We start from the raw sequence: 19838 nt of genomic DNA, 5'->3' as shown, positions 1-19838 counted from the left end.
AGACAGGAGAAAGGACTGTTTTCCCAGGATTTCCCTCTTTTAAGGAAGATGATTAAAAGAAGGGAAAGAAATTGAATTTCACAGGCCCAGAGGTTCTGGGAGGAACACAGAAGTTCCGAAGCACAATCGTCAGACCACCACAGAAGTGTGACATTCAGACACAAAGTCTGGGGTGGTTTTGAGCCTGGCTTGCTCAGAGCTCTGAAACTCAAGTTTTCACAACTCTATTCTGATTGGCAGTTTTAAGTCATGCCTTTCTGATGTCTGGTAAGGATCAACTTTTAAGGCTCATTCTTTAAGGGTTTGAGATCTATCCAGGATAGATGAAGGTTTAAAAACTTTGAAATGTTATGCAAAATCGTGGTATGAAGGGGAGCACCCAGACTAGGACAGGAAATTCAATAATGCCTGCAGGAGGTTTCAGAATCACACTGCTCCACTACCTAATTCTCCTATTTTTACCAAGTCACCCCTGGTATGAAGGAAAAGTGTTGATAAATTTGGAGTGGAGAAACACTTGTGGTTCCTGGGGTGAACGTAAATGTAAACCACATGTAAACAAAGACTTCAGAGGGCAGCAGTTTAGGGAAAGCTAGGCAGCACACAGTGCTATGCAGAATGGAAAATCTTTCTCATTAAGTGATCTCCTGGAAACCATCCTTTAATTTCTCTGCACAACATTAATCTTTGAAACGAAAGAACATTCTTTTTGTAGCCTTCTGTGTGAAGTTCTCCTGTAAAATTATCCCTTTCTTACTTGGGTTCCAAGTCTTGTTTTTGTTTTTTTTTTCTTTTGGTAAGCAACTTTCCATGTCTGGATTTCTTGCTTTGCTACATCATAAGAGCCTGCCAAGAAGAAGGCTTCAGAGAGTTTATGAAAGGAAGTTCCCTCAAGACAGAGGAAAAAAAACACTACAGTAGGCATACTGCTCCGGAGTAGGTCATTTTAATAGTTCACTTCATTTTTCAACACAAATGTACATTCCATTTTTTAAAAGGAAATAAAAATTGATAGAAGACCCATATTTCTCCTTACCTCCTATCCCCTATTTTTCCTAATTGCTTCTCAGAAAATAAAAACAAACAAACTAGTCCGTGATTCTAAATGGTCTGAGTATTGCTTTTTCTGGGTTTCCTTATCATTTGCAGTAGGGTAGTTAACAATTCCTATTTTCCAAGGTCTGAAACATATCAGTACATTTTAAATAGATAATAGCTTAATGGTCTATCTTAATTTTAACAAGTATTACAGTGACATATGGTTTCTAAGCTAGTCTACAGATGGAAAATATTTTACATAGGCCCTTCCTGGCCACCTTGCCAAGCAGAAGCATACTTTTAGTAAAGCAAATCTCATTTAGTTTGTGGTTGGGCCTCTGGTATATACATCTAACTTGATGAGAACCAAATATTTGAAAAAGCATGTGTATTATGAATATATATATCTAATTTAAAAGAGTGCTGTTCATTAGGGGGACTGAGAACAATATAACAAGACCCTTATGCAGCATTCATTTAAGAATATTTGAAAATATAAAGTTAATCTCCACCTACTACTTCCAAATGTGGAAAACAGGAAGGTTAGGGAGAAATGATCTGAGCTCTCCTGTCTCATGGAAATCAGATATCTGAAGATCTAAAGAAAAACTTCCATGGCTTTTTTTCTTTCAATGAGAAGTCCCCAGAGTTGGCACCAGGATTCTACTTTTACAACTCTGTTTTGAATGTAAGAAGTATGTTGCTTAGCAGCCAGATGCCAAGCCATCAGATCTATGTTTTGATGGGCTCAGAGCACTGTTCAAATTTTGTGTCCAGATGTCATCTCTTAAATTGCTTGTTTTTCAGACATGAAGCAAATGTGTGAGGATATGTTTTCCACCCTTGTTTAGTAGATGAGGCCACCTTGAACAGTGGTGTTGAGTCGGCAAAACAGTGCTAGTAATTGATTTATCAAACCAACAGGCTTCACTGTCAGGACTACACCCCAGCACTGGGCACTGCTTTAATCAGAGAAACTTAACACCAATCAGTTTTCTGGCATAGGAGGTATTTTCATTCTGGAATGGCATTTATGCTGGTATTCACACCACTTCTGCTATCAAATAGTAGAAATCCAGTCTCCTCAGGACTTAATTTTGCTCTCCAGAATCCCTTCCTTGTTCCTGGCTTCATCTTTTATTTTAAAATGGTGGCTTCAAACAAACTCTTGAACCCATTTTGGATACCATCTACTCTGTAAACAAAGCCTATCTGCTTGATAACAAAGCGGGAAATTATTTAACACCGCCTCACTCCAAGTTTCACTCTTTCATGGACTGGAAAACTGGCTTGAAACTGAACCAGCTACAGACTACACAGTTCTCTCTCAGCTAACACGTCTTCTTATGCCCTGCCCTGTATTGCTGGAGTACGGGCCCCACAGGCAGCATGCCTTCTTTACCAGCTGGCTCCTTGTTAGGTTCTGACAATCGGGGGCCCTAGAGGAGACCAGAAACTTAGAGGAGGAACAACTGCGTCCTTGTTCCCACATTGGCATGTTGACTGGGTTGACTAACTCAATCGCATATTTGAGTTCAAATCCCATTTAAAGTCAAAAGTGAACCCTTAACAAGGGTTCGTAGTCTATTGGTCAACTCCAATCAATAAAAGGATATATAATCCAGAAATGAGAAGAGTGGGAGCAGCCTAAGCAGCTCTAGTTGACATTTTAAAAATAAATTGTGAATTGGAAGCCGCTAAGAAAGTAGATCTTAAATGTTCTCATCACAAGAAAAAGTTTGTGATGAATGTTAACTTACTGCGGTGATCATTTTACAATATACACATATAGCCAATCATTATGTTGTACACCTGAAACTAATGCAATGTTATGTAAGTCATCTACTTCTCAATTTACAACCATGTAAGTAAATAAATTATGAAGAAGATTCTGAGAGGTCTTAAGTCTTTTAGGGACAACTTACTGCAGCACACAGGACCTGTTTCAGTGTACTCAAATTTGGCATATGCCTATGTGTGTCATCTGTGTTTGAGGCAGCAAGATGGAAAATACCTGGTCTCTGATCACCTGTGTTTATCACCAGGGGAGAGGAAGCAGAGACATGCATAAATCACTCCAATTTTAGGAAAATTCTGATAAATGCTGTAACAGTTATAAACAAAATCTTTGAAATGAGAGAGGAGGAGCAATCAATTCTGCCTTTTGATCTTTATACATAGGCTTTATTGTAAAGGTAGAATTGATTTGGCCCTTGCCTTGAAGGATGAATAAATTTCATATGGATTCAGCAACCTTTATTGAGCATTTCTTATGTACTATACACAATCATAAGCCATTTTACAATTAACCCTTTCAGCAATCTGCAACCATAGTATCTTTACCATAATTTGTGTAAGGACATTCATACAAAGAGAAACAGATAATCTTTTTGGAATAACAGCTGACAAATGGCAGAAACAGCATCATCTAATGCTCTCAAAACTAAAAATATAACTAATTTATTCAGACATTCAGTCGTTTATTAATAACAGAGAGGGATTCAGAAGTTTTAAAGTGGCCCTTTTCCCAAGAGTCTATTCCAAGGATCATTTAAATTTGGGAGGAATCTTATAAAATCTGGGCTCTAAGAAGGAAACTGATGGCAGAATATAGGTAGGGAATTTATAGGAGACAAAGGGACCCATTAGACACCTCAGGTGATAGTCCAAACCAGAGGAATAATAGAAAGAATGAGAAACAGGACAGCTACCTGAGACGTTTGGTAGATGGAGTCAGTGACTTAGAGTGACTGGTTAAATGTGGCAAGTGAGAGAGGTAAGTTAATGATGGCTCTATGTTTCTGATCCAGCATGTCTGTTTTATGGAATTTCTTTCTCAGTGCATTTAATATATTCAGTATTCTCTAAATTATTGAGTTTTACCAAATACTCCATAGATATGAAGACCATGCTACGTTAATTGTTGCAAAAACAGGAATTTTCTCGAGCAAGCATACATCATGAATGTGAAAGATAAGAGTAATGTCGAGAATAACACATGTGATAATCTAACAGTACCATGGAGAAGTAAGTCCAGGAACTGGAATGTATAAATACAGGTTTGGATTTCAGCCTCACCAGTCTCAAGCTGGCTTTGGACACTTACTGCTTCTGAGCTGTAATTTCTCCATCTGTATATGTTTTCATTTAATACCAACACATGTATAGCTGGAAGGCCATAGAGATCACCTGGTTTAAACTCCTTGCATTAATGATGAAGCAACTTTGCTTCAAGGCATGTAGATGACTTACATAATGATTCTTTCTAAAAGAGTGAGAATTAAAATGTCATCTATTCACATTCTCTCTCTCTAATCAACTTCCATTCCCATTCTTCAAAATGACTCCCTAGCATCTATTTTCCTCAGTCCCCAATTTGTTCCATCCTTCCCCTTCTTACCTCACATTTACTAGAGAAATTTTCCTATCTTGGAACTCTGGTGCAGACTCTCTCCAGCTTCCCCTGATGCCCTCCACCCAACAAATCCTATACACTCCAGCCACAACAAACTTATTCCCAAAACATACTGTGCCTTTTGCAATTCTCTGTATTAACCAATCTTCCCTTGTTAGATTACCCTTCCTCTAAGACTGTCAGACTTCTGTCCATCCCTCAGGATCCAGTCACCTTCTTTGAAACACTTCATTGATTCTTTCAAGGATTACTTACCAATTCCTCTTCTGCATACCCTGGACAGTCTGTTCAGAATAGCATGCCAAAATCTGCTTTTCTCCTGCACATCTGTTTTGCTCACTAGATCATGATGTTTCTTAAGGTACAGGATCAGATCTTACTGATTCACCACAGCATCAGCACTTAGCACAATGTCTGGCAGACTGCGGGCACACAATTGTTTCAGGAGTAAATGTACCTGGATCCCTTGGCCTCTAATCCAGCTGGGCTCCATATGTTTGGTATTACCTCACTATATCCAGAAGCATGGATAGAGATTGTATAACATGAGTCATTGTAATGATCAGACTAACAGACCCCATTAATGTAGTCTCAGCTGAGATCCCAATCAAGAACGCTGTTTTGGAAATCTCTGTACAGGCAGCCAGAAAGGCAAATGACACCTCAGGTGTCGTATCCACAGGATAAATATGAATTACACTGGGTAAGTGTCGGTTTGTAACCCTTAGGACTAAAATAAGTGCCATACCAGGTTAATTCCCCTATCATTAATTCCTCTCTTCACAGGAACTGAGTAGACAGATCCATATCCAAGGCCAGTTAAACCCTCTTCCATGCCCTTCCATCCTGCTCCACGCTTGCCCTCACCAGGTGTTGATCGCGATAACAGAAGTTGCTATTATTTAACTCCAGATTCTCCTGTACAAGGTATCCAGGCTTACTCTCCTCTGCTGTTGCTACAGTTGTGATGATATCTGCACTTACCAGCATGTATTTCCTTTAGCTCCTTCTGTCAGAACGTTTGTGCTGCATGAGAGGCCAATCTTCTAGTCAAGGCTAGAAATACTACAGCTCCTGTAATTTGTAACACTTTGTACATTCTTATGTCTATTTGGTTCATTTTCCCCACCCAGTACTGACCACTGGGATTTCCCAAGTCCTACTATCTTCTGGGCATTTGCTTCTCAAGGCAGCATAGTTTGCTGGCTCCCTGCCCCCCCAGTCCACCACAAGGATATGTCTGGGGTACTCTAAGTCCTTCTAAATTCCATGGTAAATCACAGATATTGCTATAGTCATAATCCTCTAAATGGCCACACCTGGTGGATGTCAGTGACCTCCCTATCAAATCTTCTTTGATCTTGCTGACCACCTTTGCTCTACTTTTGAGTTAGATACAATGTCCCAGTCATGTCTCCTGGCCAATACCGCGAGCCCATAATTAAATCTCTGCATACTCTTGCAACCCTTACATTTTACTAAATCTTCCACTGCAGTTCTGTCTACACCATGATGATAAAATATTGATCCAACATGAAGAGAACCATCTTTAACATTAGCAAAGCTAGAGCTTGCCTTCAGATTTAAGCTAACCAAGCAGGAAAACTCATCAGCACTTTAAATGCATTTATCTCTTATGCACATACTGTATATGACTCACATTTCTTCAGTATACCTTGCCTCCAGATTCAGAGATAGATGATAGATAGATAAATGCTATTGCCTGAATAGTAAGGATTACTTCTGCTCTGAATTAAAGTCTAAACTTCAAATAAGGTTTATACTTTTAAATGGTGTTGTAAGTCACCACCAATAAATAGACAGGAGTGTGATGTACTGTACTCACTAATTTGATGCACAAGTCAAGGTTCAATACATTGGAATGAACGTTGGATCACCAAGAAATACAGGCATTCATTGTAAATTTTGAGAATGGAACAATAACTGGCTGCCAGTGTTTGAAATTGCAGGAGTGAAATGAGAAGGTTGCCAATTTATATAACTCTAGTTACAAAAATGTGAAGAGGGTGGCTCTTCAGTCAAGGCATTTAATCAATGTTGTTAAAAAAAATAACTGCTTCTGTTCATAATTTTGTCACATGCACACATTTCCATGGCAAGGGGCCAAATGCATTTAATGCAATTCAAGGATAACAAGGAGAATTGATGTCATCTAATGAGTAATTGATCACCAGTAAATAGAGAGATATTAAGAATCCAGTTTAAGCTATATGCAAAGCAAGAGAGCCATTTCCACTTGCTGTGGTTCTTCATCCAAGCTTATGAATGAAGTAAGGAATCAGAAGGGAAACAATTCTTGGATTTTATTATTTGAAGATAACAAACTCCAAATTGTGAAGACAAACAAATCTTTGTTTAAAAAAATTCGTGTGTGCAGAAATAACCTTTAGTATCTAGCAGTCACTTAATTGTGACTTGGATCTTTGGTCTTAAAGCTACTTAAAATGATTGGGGGAAAAGTGGATTAAAAACATATTGTAGTATATTATTCTCTTAGAGACTATTTATTATGCAAAAGTGTGTACCAATTTCAATTTTAAAAACTACTGATTTGTTCTCAACAGCTGTAGTTTGAGATCCCATGGGATGACATGTGAGGATACACAGGAAACTTTGGGAGGCTATTGCTGGGTTGGTGACTTGATTCACCAGGGCTACTTGTCAGAGCTTTCTGCAGCTATAATAACATGGTGGCAACAATGTAATTCATCACAGCTGGAATCTCATAATGTGGGGAACACAATAAGGACCTGAAAGTGTACTAGAGAGAAGATCATAGGGTATATCTTCTAAACAGTCTTCACCTTGGCTGGATTTTTATGGAGCAAAATAGAGAAGAGTTAGAAGAGAATGTTGACATTGAGTAGGTAACATTGGTTACATAGTAATAACATCTTGCACTGACTTTTACTTTTAAAGGATTCAATTTAGTTTCCTATCCAAATTACTGCCAAATTTATGTTTTGCCACAAATATGTGGCTGAGGTTTGCCACTCTGATGGAAAGTAAATGATTAGGCCAGGCATCTGATCAATTTAGCATGAACTGAGGGCAGGATATTAAAGCTTTCCTAAGCATGACCATATGTGAAGGGATACATGACATATGTGTCCGCATCTATGCAGGACAGCATTGTGATGGCTGCAGCTGCTCTTGTAATGGACGAGCTACAATCCTGTGACATCTTTTTTTTTTAAGTCCCCTTATCCTTCTGTGTTTCTGGGGCCCAGAGAAGCTTACAAGAGTTGGTGCCATTAGTTTGTCTTTGGGACATTTCCAGAGCTTAACAGGTGATACCATACACATAGACCGATCTTGCCCTTTGGAGTGAACAAGTGGCTCTCCAAGGTGACTCCTTCTGGATGTAAATTGATTTTAATGATTTCTTTCTCCCGGGCAGGATTTATGTGGGCATCATTCATGTGACACCCTGGGAATGGCAGACGTTGGGACCATATGCTCTCCGGAGCGCAGCTGTGCTGTGATTGAGGATGATGGCCTCCACGCAGCCTTCACCGTGGCTCATGAAATCGGTATGCAGTGCCTTTTCTCTTCCCTCACCAAATCAAACACTTGTAACAGCTGCAACAGGAACCAAAACACTTGGCAATTAATTCCAGATTCCTCCAGGTTCAGATGTACACTACGGATTACATCTGTTAATGTTTGTAATTTCAGGGTTAACTAATAAGGGAGAAGGAAGGTAAATTTAGGCTCACAGTAGATGTTTCCCTTTGGATGGTGTCATTTTAAAGTTTAAGAGAAATTCACTACTGCCACTATCTTTTGAAGCTTCCATAAATGACTCTTAGACAAAATTTGTCATAGTTGACTATGGAATGCAGAGATGTCCCTCAACTAAGACTCAAGACTCTATGGACTCATCCAGGGCTATTCAGCTTGCACAGAAATGTATCATGTTTTATCCCATTGTGAGTAATGATAGTTGGCTCCTGTCATAGGTAAACAGTAGTTTATGGTAAACATTCTTGGCTCATTTTTTTGTTCTTTTTTTTTTTAATAGCAGAGCAAATGAAACCAAGACCAACAGTCGACAGGATTCATTTTCAAATATCACTTACCACATTTGTTTGTCATAAGAAACACATCTAAACCCTAAAACTATAAATTTAGGACCAAGGTGATTGTTGAAAAATGTCCCAGCAGTTAGTAATGCATACTTCCTAAGGAGTGACCTAGGCTACTAGGTGCTTGAGAAATTGGTACTTAGAATTAGACACATCTGGCCTCAGTTCTTGCTAAAAGTACGTCTGCCTGTGTCACATTAGTCTTATTATTTAAACTCTCTAAGCTTCAGTTTTCACATCTGAAATACAGTAATAACAGTGCTATTTAGTGGAGATATTTTAAGGACCAGGTTGGGTATGTTACCAACTGTTATTTATATTCACATACACTTCTGTTTTGCTTCTTAATTAACAATTTTTTTTTGTGAGAGGGCATCTCATATTTATTGATCATATGGTTGTTAACAACAATAAAATTCTGTAAAGGGGACTCAATGCACAATCATTAATCAACCCCAAGCCTAATTCTCAACCTCAACAGTCTCCAATCTTCTGAAGCATAATGAACAAGATCTTACATGGTGAACAAGTTCTTACATAGTGAATAAGTTCTTACATGGTGAACAGTGCAAGGGCAGTCATATCACAGAAACTTTCGGTTTTGATCATGCATCATGAATTATAAACAATCAGGTCAAATATGAATATTCATTTGATTTTTATACTTGATTTATATGTGAATCACACATTTCTCACTTATTTATTTATTTTTTTTAAATAAAATGCTGAAGTGGTAGGTAGATGCAAGATAAAGGTAGAAAACATAGTTTAGTGCTGTAAAAGGATAAATGTAGATGATCATCAGGTGTGTGCCTGTAGACTATGTGTTAATCCAAGGTAGACAAGGGCAACAAAACATGCATGGATGCAGATTTCTCTCAAAACATGGGGGGTGAGGTTCTAAGCCTCACCTCTGTGGATCCCCAATTTCTCACCTGATGGCCCCCCTGCGACTGTGCCTGTCTTAGGTTGTTCCTTCCTTGAGGAATCTTACCCATCTCTGGCTAACCAGTCATCTTCCGGGGCCATACAGGGAAATGTAAAGTTGGCAAGTGAGAGAGAAGCATTATTGTTTGAAAAGGTTAGCTTTTTACTTCTTTGCAGATTTATGCCCTGTGGCTTCTATGCCCAGCATTTGTCTTGAGGTATCTTTACCACTTGGAAGAATTATGATACTCGGTAATTTTTATATGAGGCACGAATTCTACTTAAGGGTTGTAATTAGGAAGGAAGAAGAAAAGCTATAGAAGTAGCAGAAGGAAGAAAACATGGGAAGATTGATTATTTCCTTGACATATCTTCTTGTAGAGTAACATAAGCATGTATAGGTTTTAAACTACTAATTAAATTGCATACACACATTAACATAATAGGAATACAGCTACATAACCAAAGCAGACCTACAATTACCAGCCATATCCAGTGAAACCAAGAAAACCAGTTAGGCACCTTAGGCATTTGTGAAAACTTATCAATGATATGATGGATATTGTCTAACTGAATTTAAATAGTTTGAGAAAAATCAGACAAATTAAAACAACACATTCCTGGGAACTGTTCACATCCCATATGTTCTTTTAACAGTAGATAGTCTATAGTAGCAAGATTTTGGAGTGCTGTAACTTGCACTTCTCCTAATTCTTGCTTGAGTTCCGACAGTATAGATCCAGTCAAATTTGTTGTTTTACTGTATGCACAAGCCACCTTAGATATCTCCTTCTTCATTCCAATGGCAAGTACAGGAACTGGTGGGATGAATGCAGCTACAACTGCAACAGTGCAAGGATCTTTGTTGAAGATTTTGATGATCATCTTCTGGAATAGCTCTTCCAGAGAATGTCGATGTTGGAAGTTCTTCTTCATATTGTATCTTAATTCATTTTCTGGGTAGCCAAATTTGGCTTTGATCCTCTGTGTAAACACAAACAAATCCTTTGCCCGCACTTTGATATGCCCTTTATACCATTGTGAAGAACTTATTGGAGATCACCACACAGGAACTGCTTTTTTTTTTTTAAGAGAAAGGAATATTATCAGAAAAATGTACTTCTATAGCTGATCATCTGATACCCTTTAAATGATCAAAATTAAGGATATTTAAAGCATGCATTAATCAGTGATTTGCAGTTAGTTTTATCCTATCAGGGAGTAATCCCGCTTTTCTTTCTTTATTTTTTGTTATCATTAATCTACAATTACATGAAGAACATTGTGTTTACTAGGCTCTCCCCTATACCAGGTCCCCCCTACAAACCCCCTTACAGTCACTGTCCATCAGCATAGCAAAATGCTGTAGAATCACTACTTGAGTTCTCTGTGTTGTACAGCCCTCCACTTTCTCCCACCCCCCCATTATGCATGCTAATCATAATACCCCCTTTCTTCTTCTCCCCGCTTTTCCCTCCCTACCCACCCATCCTCCCCAGTCCCTTTCCCTTTGGTACCTGTTAGTCCATTCTTGGGTTCTGTGATTCTGCTGCTGTTTTGTTCCTTCAGTTTTTCCTTTGTTCTTATACTCCACAGATGAGGGAAATCATTTGGTATTTCTCTTTCTCCGCTTGGCTTATTTCACTGAGCATAATATCCTCTAGCTCCATCCATGTTGTTGCAAATTGTAGGATTTGTTTTTTCTTCTTATGGCTGAATAATACTCCATTGTGTATATGTACCACATCTTCTTTATCCATTCATCTACTGATGGACACTTAGGTTGCTTCCAATTCTTGGCTATTATAAATAGTGCTGCAATAAACATAGGGGTGAATCTGTCTTTTTCAAGCTTGAGTGCTGCATTCTTAGGGTAAATTAATAGTAGTGGAATTCCTGGGTCAAATGGTAAGTCTATTTTGAGCATTTTGAGGAACCTCCATACTGCTTTCCACAATGGTTGAACTAATTTACATTCCCACCAGCAGTGTAGGAGGGTTCCCCTTTCTCCGCAACCTCGCCAACATTTCTTGTTGTTTGTCTTTTGGATGGTGGCCATCCTTACTAGTGTGAGGTGATACCTCATTGTGGTTTTAATTTGCATTTCTCTGATAATTAGCGATGTGGAGCATCTTTTCATGTGTCTATTGGCCATTAGTATTTCTTTTTTGGAGAACTGTCTGTTCAGTTCCTCTGCCCATTTTTTAATTGGATTATTTGTTTTTTGTTTGTTGAGGTGTGTGAGCTCTTTATATATTTTGGATGTCAACCCTTTATCTGATCTGTCATTTACAAATATATTCTCCCATACTGTAGGTACCTTTTTGTTCTATTGATGGTGTCTTTTGCTGTACAGAAGCTTTTCAGCTTAATATAGTCCCACTTGTTCATTTTTGTTGTTATTTTCCTTGCCCGGGGAGATATGTTCAAGAAGAGGTCATTCATGTTTATGTCTAAGAGGTTTTTGCCTATATTTTTTTCTAAGAGTTTTATGGTTTCATGAATTATATTCAGGTCTTTGATCCATTTTGAATTTACTTTTGTGTATGGGGTTAGACAATGGTCCAGTTTCATTCTCCTACATGTAGCTGTCCAGTTTTTCCAGCACCATCTGTTGAAGAGACTGTCGTTTTGCCATTGTATGTCCATGGCTCCTTCATCAAATATTAGTTGACCATATGTTTGGGTTAATGTCTGGAGTCTCTAATCTGTTCCACTGGTCTGTGGCTCTGTTGTTGTGCCAGTACCAAATTGTCTTGATTACTATGGCTTTGTTGTAGAGCTTGAAGTTGGGAATGAGATCACCCCTACTTTATTCTTCTTTCTCAGGATTGCTTTGGCTATTCGGGGTCTTTGGTGTTTCCATATGAATTTTTGAACTATTTGTTCCAGTTTGTTGAAGAATGTTGCTGGTAATTTGATAGGGATTGCATCAAGTCTGTATATTGCTTTGGGCAGGATGGCCATTTTGACGATATTGATTCTTCCTAGCCACGAGCATGGGATGAGTTTCCATTTGTTAGTGTCTCTTTTAATTTATATTAAGAGTAACTTGTAGTTGTCAGGGTATAGGTCTTTCACTTCTTTGGTTAGGTTTATTCCTAGGTATTTTATTCTTTTTGATGCAATTGTGAATGGAGTTATTTTCCTGATTTCTGTTTCTATTGGTTCATTGTTAGTGTATAGGAAAGACACAGATTTCTGTGTGTTAATTTTGTATCCTGCAACTTTGCTGTATTCCAATATCAGGTCTAGTAGTTTTGGAGTGGAGTCTTTAGGGTTTTTTATGTACAATATCATGTCATCTGCAAATAGTAATAGTTTAACTTCTTCTTTACCAATCTGGATTCCTTGTATTTCTTTGTTTTGTCTGATTGCTGTGGCTAGGATCTCCAGTACTATGTTAAATAACAGTGGGGAGAGTGGGCATCCCTGTCTGGTTCCCAATCTCAGAGGAAAAGCTTTCAGCTTCTTGCTGTTCAGTATGATGTTGACTGTGGGTTTATTATATATGGCCTTTATTATGTTGAGGTACTTGCCCTCTATTCCCATTTTGCTGAGAGTTTTTATCATGAATGGATGTTGAATTTTATCAAATGCTTTTTCAGCATCTATGGAGATGATCATGTGGTTTTTGTCTTTCTTTTTGTTGATGTGGTGGATGATGTTGATGGATTTTTGAATGTTGTACCATCCTTGCATCCCTGGGATGAATCCCACTTGGTCATGGTGTATGATCCTTTTGATATATTTTTGAATTTGGTTTGCTAATATTTTATTGAGTATTTTTGCATCTACATTCATCAGGGATATTGGTCTGTAATTTTCTTTTTTGGTGGGGTCTGCCTGGTTTTGGTATGAGGGTGATGTTGGCTTCATAGAATGAGTTTGGGAGTGTTCCCTCCCCTTCTATTTTTTGAAAAACTTTAAGGAGAATGGGTATTATGTCTTCTCTGTGTGTCTGATAAAATTCCGAGGTAAATCCATCCGGCCCGGGGTTTTGTTCTTGGGTAGTTTTTTTATTACCGTTTCAATTTCTTTGCTCATAATTGGTTTGTTTAACTTTTGTGTTTCTTCCTTGGTCAGTCTTGGAAGGTTGTACTTTTCTAGGAAGTTGTCCATTTCTTCTAGGTTTTCCAGCTTGTTGGCATATAGTTTTTCATAGTAGTCTTTAATAATTCTTTGTATTTCTGTGGAGTCTGTCGTGATTTTTCTGTTCTCATTTCTGATTCTGTTTTCTGTTGATTTGTGTTGATTCTCTTTTTCTCTTAATAAGTTTGGCTAGAGGCTTATCTATTTTGTTTATTTTCTCAAAGAACCAGCTCTTGGTTTCATTGATTTTTGCTATTGTTTTATTCTTCTCAATTTTGTTTATTTCTTCTCTGATCTTCATTATGTCCTTCCTTCTGATGACTTTAGGCCTCATTTGTTCTTCTTTTTCCAGTTTTGATAATTGTGATGTTAGACTATTCATTTGGGATTGTTCTTCCTTCTTCAAGTGTGCCTGGATCGCTATATACTTTCCTCTTAAGACTGCTTTCACTGCGTCCCACAGAAGTTGGGGCTTTGTGTTGTTGTCATTTGTTTCCATATATTCCTTGATCTCTGCTTTAATTTGTTCATTGATCCATTGATTATTTAGGAGCATGCTGTTAAGCCTCCATGTGTTTGTGAGCCTTTTTGTTTTCTTTGTAGAATTTATTTCTAGTTTTATACCTTTGTGGTCTGAAAAGTTGGTTGGTAGAATTTCAATATTTTGGAATTTACTGAGGCTCTTTTTGTGAGCTAGTATGTGTGGTCTATTTTGGAGAATGTTCCATGTGCACTTGAGAAGAATGTATATCCTGTTGCTTTTGGATGTAGAGTTCTGTAGATGTCTATTAGGTCCATCTGTTCTACTGTGTTGTTCAGTGCCTCCATGTCCTTACTTATTTTCTGCTGGGTGGATCTATCCTTTAGGGTGAGTGGCATGTTGAAGTCTCCTAAAATGAATTCATTGCAGTCTATTTCCCCCTTTAGTTCTGTTAGTATTTGTTTCACATATGCTGGTGCTCCTGTGTTGGGTGCATATATATTTATAATGGTTATATCCTCTTGTTGGACTGAGCCCTTTATCATTATGTAGTGTCCTTCTTTATCTCTTGTTACTTTCTTTGTTTTGAAGTCTATTTTGTCTGATATTAGTGCTGCAACCCCTGCTTTCTTCTCTCTGTTGTTTGCCTGAAATATGTTTTTCCATCCCTTGACTTTTAGTCTGTGCATGTCTTTGGTTTTGAGGTGAGTCTCTTGTAAGCAGCATATAGATAGGTCTTGCTTTTTTGTCCATTCTGTTACTCTGTGTCTTTTGATTGGTGCACTAAGTCCATTTACATTTAGGGTGACTATTGAAAGATATGTACTTATTGTCATTGCAGGCTTTAGATTCGTGGTTACCAAAGGTTCAAGGTTAGCCTCTTTAGTATCTTACTGCCTAACTTAGCTCGCTTATTGAGCTGTTATATATACTGTCTGGAGATTCTTTTCTTCTCTCCCTTCTTATTCCTCCTCCTCCATTCTTTATATGTTGGTTGTTTTATTCTGTGCTCTTTTTTGTTTCCTTTAACTGCTTTTAGTGGGTAGTTGATTTTATTTTTTTGCCTTTAGTTAGTATTTAGTTGGTCTGCTTTCTTTGCTGTGATTTTATTTTCTCTGGTGACATCTGTTTAGTTTTAGATGTGCTCTCATCTAGAGCAGTCCCTCTAAAATACCCTGTAGAGGTGGTTTGTGGGAGGCAAATTCCCTCAACTTTTGCTTGTCTGGGAATTGTTTAATCCCTCCATCATATTTAAATGATAATCTTGCTGGATACAGTATTGGGTTCAAGGCCCTTCTGTTTCATTGCATTAAATATATCATGCCATTCTCTTCTGGCCTGTAAGGTTTCTGTCGAGAAGTCTGATGATAGCCTGATGGGTTTTCCTTCATAGGTGACCTTTTTCTCTCTAGCTGCCTTTAAAACTCTTTCCTTGTCCTTGATCTTTGCCATTTTAATTATTATGTGTCTTGGTGTTGTCCTCCTTGGATCCTTTCTGTTGGGGGTTCTGTGTATTTCCGTGGTCTGTTTGATTATTTCTTCCCCCAGTTTGGGGAAGTTTTCATCAATTATTTCTTCAAAGACACTTTCTATCCCTTTTTCTCTCTTCTTCTTCTTCTGGTACCCCTATAATATGGATATTGTTCCTTTTGGATTGGTCACACAGTTCTCTTAATATTGTTTCATTCCTGGAGATCTTTTTATCTCTCTCTGTGTCAGCTTCTATGCGTTCCTGTTCTCTGGTTTCTATTCCATCAATGGTCTCTTGCATCTTATCCATTCTGCTCATAAATCCTTCCAGATTTTCTTTCATTTCTGTAATCTCTTTCCGGGCGTCTGTAATCTCCCTCTGGACTTCATCCCTTAGCTCTTGTGTATTTCTCTGCATCTCCGTCAGCATGTTTATGATTTTTATTTTGAATTCTTTTTCAGGAAGACTGGTTAGGTCTGTCTCCTTTTCTGGTGTTGTCTTTGTGATCTTTGTCTGCCTGTAATTTTGCCTTTTCATGGTGATAGAGATAGTTAGAGCTGGCACAAGTGACAGCTGGTAGAACTTCCCTTCTTTTTGGTTTGTGGCCTTCCTCTCCTGGGAGAACAGCAACCTCTAGTGGCTTGTGCTGGGCAGCTGCACGCAGAAAGGGCTTCTGATTCTTGCCCGGCTGCTATGGAGCTTATCTCCGCTGTGGCTGTGGGCGTGGCCTGCCTCGGGCCGCTGCTCCAAAATGGTGGAGCTGCATTGGATGGGGAACGGCTGGGAAGCTATTTATTTCCGTGAGGGGCCTCTGTGCTCCCTGCTGCCCAGGGGGTTAGAGTTCCCAGAGATCCCCAGATTCCCTGCTGCTGTACTAAGTGTCCCGGGACATTTCCATCTGGTTTTGGGGTCCCTGTCCCTTAAAGACTTCCAAAAAGCACTTGCAAAAAAAAATTAAATATATAATTTTAAAAAAAAGCGCCACTCGCTTTTCTTTGTCCCTGGATGCTGGCCTCAGGGAACCGCTCACAGGTCTTGCTGTCCTGTTTCCCTAGTATCCAGGACCCCACGCATGCACTGTGTCTGTGCTCTGGTCTGGATGGCTTGGGCTGGGTGCTCAGCAGTCCTGGGCTCCCTCTCCCTCCCTGCTCTGACTCCTCTCCTCCTGCTGAGAGCTGGGGGGAGGGGTGCTAGGGTCCCGCCAGGCTGGGGCTTCTATCTTACCCCCTTCACGGTGCACTGGGTTCTCGTGGGTGTGGATGTGGTTTGGATGTTGTCCTGTGTCCTCTGGTCTCTATTCCCGTTTGCTGAGGTGTGCTCTTTTCTCCAGGTATGTGCAGTCTGACGCGTCCTCTTTCTTGTTGCTCTCAGGATTAGTTGCACCAATTAAATTTTCTAATTGTATCCAGTTTTAGGAGGAAGCCTCTGTCTCTCCTCTCACGCTGCCATCTTTAATCTCTTGTCTTAATTAACAATTTTATTTACATTTTAATATATGTATCATCTTTTAGCATCTTCTTTTTGGAAGTAAAATATGGTTTGAAAATTATTATTGAACAGATTTAGTTTTTAACCTAAAACTATACTTTTTAAATAGGAATTAAAACTTTTTCACATTCCTAGTAGGCAGAAAATATTTCACAAGGTGTCACTGTCTAGCTGCTATGCTGTCTTTGAAGAATTAAAATAACTTCAAATCAAAGATAATGGCGAAAGTCAATATATTCAGCTGTAAAATAGAAATCAGTAGTTAAATTTCATTTCTTCAGTATTAATCGTGACCTTAATTTTCCTGACACTCTTCTTATTATCTAAGAAAAAAGATACAAACATAAAGTCTTAACATAAATAACCATCCCACAGCACCATTGATAATAATTCAGTTAAACATTTTATTAATGGAGCTTCATCACTTCAAGATGAAGTCCCAGCTCTGTCTCCATGTTCTCTGTTTCATCTTAGGCAAGAGATTCACTGAGTCTCTTCCTTCCCTGTAAAATGGACTAACAATGAGGCCTGAAAATGATTTTAAAACACATATGCCATTTGAGCTTCAGGATTGGGATTGTGCCTTCACCTGTCAGCCACTCATGCCTGTTAAACTAACTGATAAAAGTAAGACCCAATATAGATCCTCAATCAATACTAACTGCTTATCTGTGTGTGTACATGAGTGAGTAATTGGGAGCAACATGAGAGCTGCCTAAGGCAGTGTTCTGATTTTGCAGTGGAAATGATTTAGAAAGTACATCAGGAATTAATCACTGTTACTCCGAGTGAGAGAAGTCCCCTCAGACAGGTTCTAAACCCCTGGGTCGGAAGAGGCTGGTTCATCTGAGACTGGGTAGAGGAAGGATTAGGAATAAGCAGCAGGGTTGAACTGTGGCATTATCCAGCCACAAGATTATGAGCCCTAACTCATGGTTTTCTAAATAAGAGATTACAAATTTCTTGAAAGAAGGACTATTTTCTTCCATTCTGTGGTGATCCTTCTTCACACACCGGCAGCATCTGGGAGGTTGCCCTGTAAGAGAGCCACTGAGTCAGTAATGCAACTCCCTTGGGAGCTGGCCACTGAGCTGGAAGGAGAAACGAGCATCCCCTTCCCCACCCCTCCTGAATTCCTGGGCCAAGGGCTTGCACAGGCAGGCACAGCAGGCCGAGAGGTCAGAAGCCAGGTGCTGATTAGAACAAGCATTTTATTAAAACTTTATATGTATAATTAAGAACTTTCCTTAATAGTACAAGAACACTGAACATAGTTTCATAAGAAAACAATATTGGAGATATGTGGGCTTCTATACAAAAAATCAAACCTGAATCTTTAATATATAGGACTATGTCCTATGTTCCCTTTAATTTCTATGTACTTCTTCAGAATTCTCTGCAATTCATTCTCCAGTCAAACACTGCCTACTTAATTTCCCTTTTTGCATTACATTTGGCCTAACTTGAGAAATTTAAGGTCTGGGGATAAGAGGATATGGATTTAATTTCTCTTTCATAAAGGGATCTGACTTTTATTCACTTTATTTTCTAATTGCTTTATTATCCTTTAATTTCACTTTCTGCCTATATTGTGCACATGTGTTATAAAGTATAAGCCTTAAAAATTTAGAGACAATACTCCTACAAAATATTTCCTAACCATCTGTATATGATTACAGAGTCTTGCCTCTGCAGCCCCTGGAATTTTTGGGTAATGCCATTTGCTGATTTGTTTCCAGTGCTTTATTTTTAGGTTGTTGCATGAGGCCATCAGTCCAAGCTAATCATGGCCTGGATTCTAATTCTACTCCATTCTTACTTATTTCCTCCCTTTCCTTTTATTAGAAATTTGCTACTTTCCAGATTTGGGGATTGTATGTACGGCTATGTATGGTTATCAGAAATGACAATGTGAGACCTTGGTTTTGCTAGAATGTTGTGAATTTGCTTGAGCCCCTTCCAAAATGTTCAACTTTCTTTGTGCACACAGACGGTGCAAATATGTTACTGTGCTCAAAACATAGGCTGGGAAGAAAGTGTCCTGGCTGTTCCCATATTTTCTCTACCTTGTTCTAGAAGCAGTAAAATGATATATTTGATTAAGAATAACACTGTGATTAAGTAACTTAAAGGTTCTCATAGAATCTCCCTCTTTCTATACATAATGGTTTAAAATAAGTCATTTGAATCAAAAACGTTTGGTCTTTTACCCCCTCCATCTAAAAGATTTCCTGCATTGAGAATTAACGTTTAAAATAGAGGCAAGACTGAAGTCTCTATCTTGCATCTTTTCTGTCCATAGTAAAGTCAGAATTAAGGGTGTTAAGCATTATGAAAAGTGATTCTTTTCATGCACCACAAATTACCTAGAACACTTCTCTTTTCCCAATTTTTTTTTAGAGAAAGAGCTAGGTTTTAGAGGTACACAGTCAACTGATGTCAACAGAGGCTTCTAGAAAATAGATTTTGATGAGTATAAACTTTATAAAGGCAGTAATAACCTGCCTTCCTCCTTGTTTGCTATGCGCACATAAACACTGACTAGAATGTTAGGACATATAAGAAAGCTAAACTATCAAGAGCACAGTCCCCATTACTGTCTCTCCCTTGAGTGGAGGCAAGAACATGGTTACAGCCATTTTACAATCCAAATGTGGACTATAGAAAGTTTTCGAGTGAATATAAGTTTACATTTTAAGTTTATATTTTTAACTTGACAAACTTTTATTATTGGCTTGTAATAAAAAGATTTCACCTGTTGCACACATGGTTCTTCAAAATAATAATCTTACTGATGATCGGCCAGCTTCTTATATT

The 19838-nt window shown here is 38.5% G+C and overlaps 1 protein-coding gene across 1 annotated transcript in view; it reads left to right on the top strand.

Annotated features, from left to right (window-relative positions):
* The window catches only part of ADAMTS5 (ADAM metallopeptidase with thrombospondin type 1 motif 5), a 52624-nt gene that overhangs the window by 2832 nt on the left and 29954 nt on the right, over window positions 1–19838 (top strand). Inside the window, exon 2 of the mRNA XM_036997998.2 lies at window positions 7875–8007. Coding sequence (XP_036853893.2) covers window positions 7875–8007 — 133 coding nt within the window. The remainder of the gene's footprint in view (window positions 1–7874; window positions 8008–19838) is intronic.

Source organism: Manis javanica, chromosome 3 (genome assembly GCF_040802235.1).
Source record: "Manis javanica isolate MJ-LG chromosome 3, MJ_LKY, whole genome shotgun sequence".
Lineage (NCBI taxonomy): Eukaryota > Metazoa > Chordata > Mammalia > Pholidota > Manidae > Manis > Manis javanica.
The sequence above is the reverse complement of the archived record's forward strand: the minus strand, read 5'-3'. Positions and strand labels throughout refer to the sequence as shown.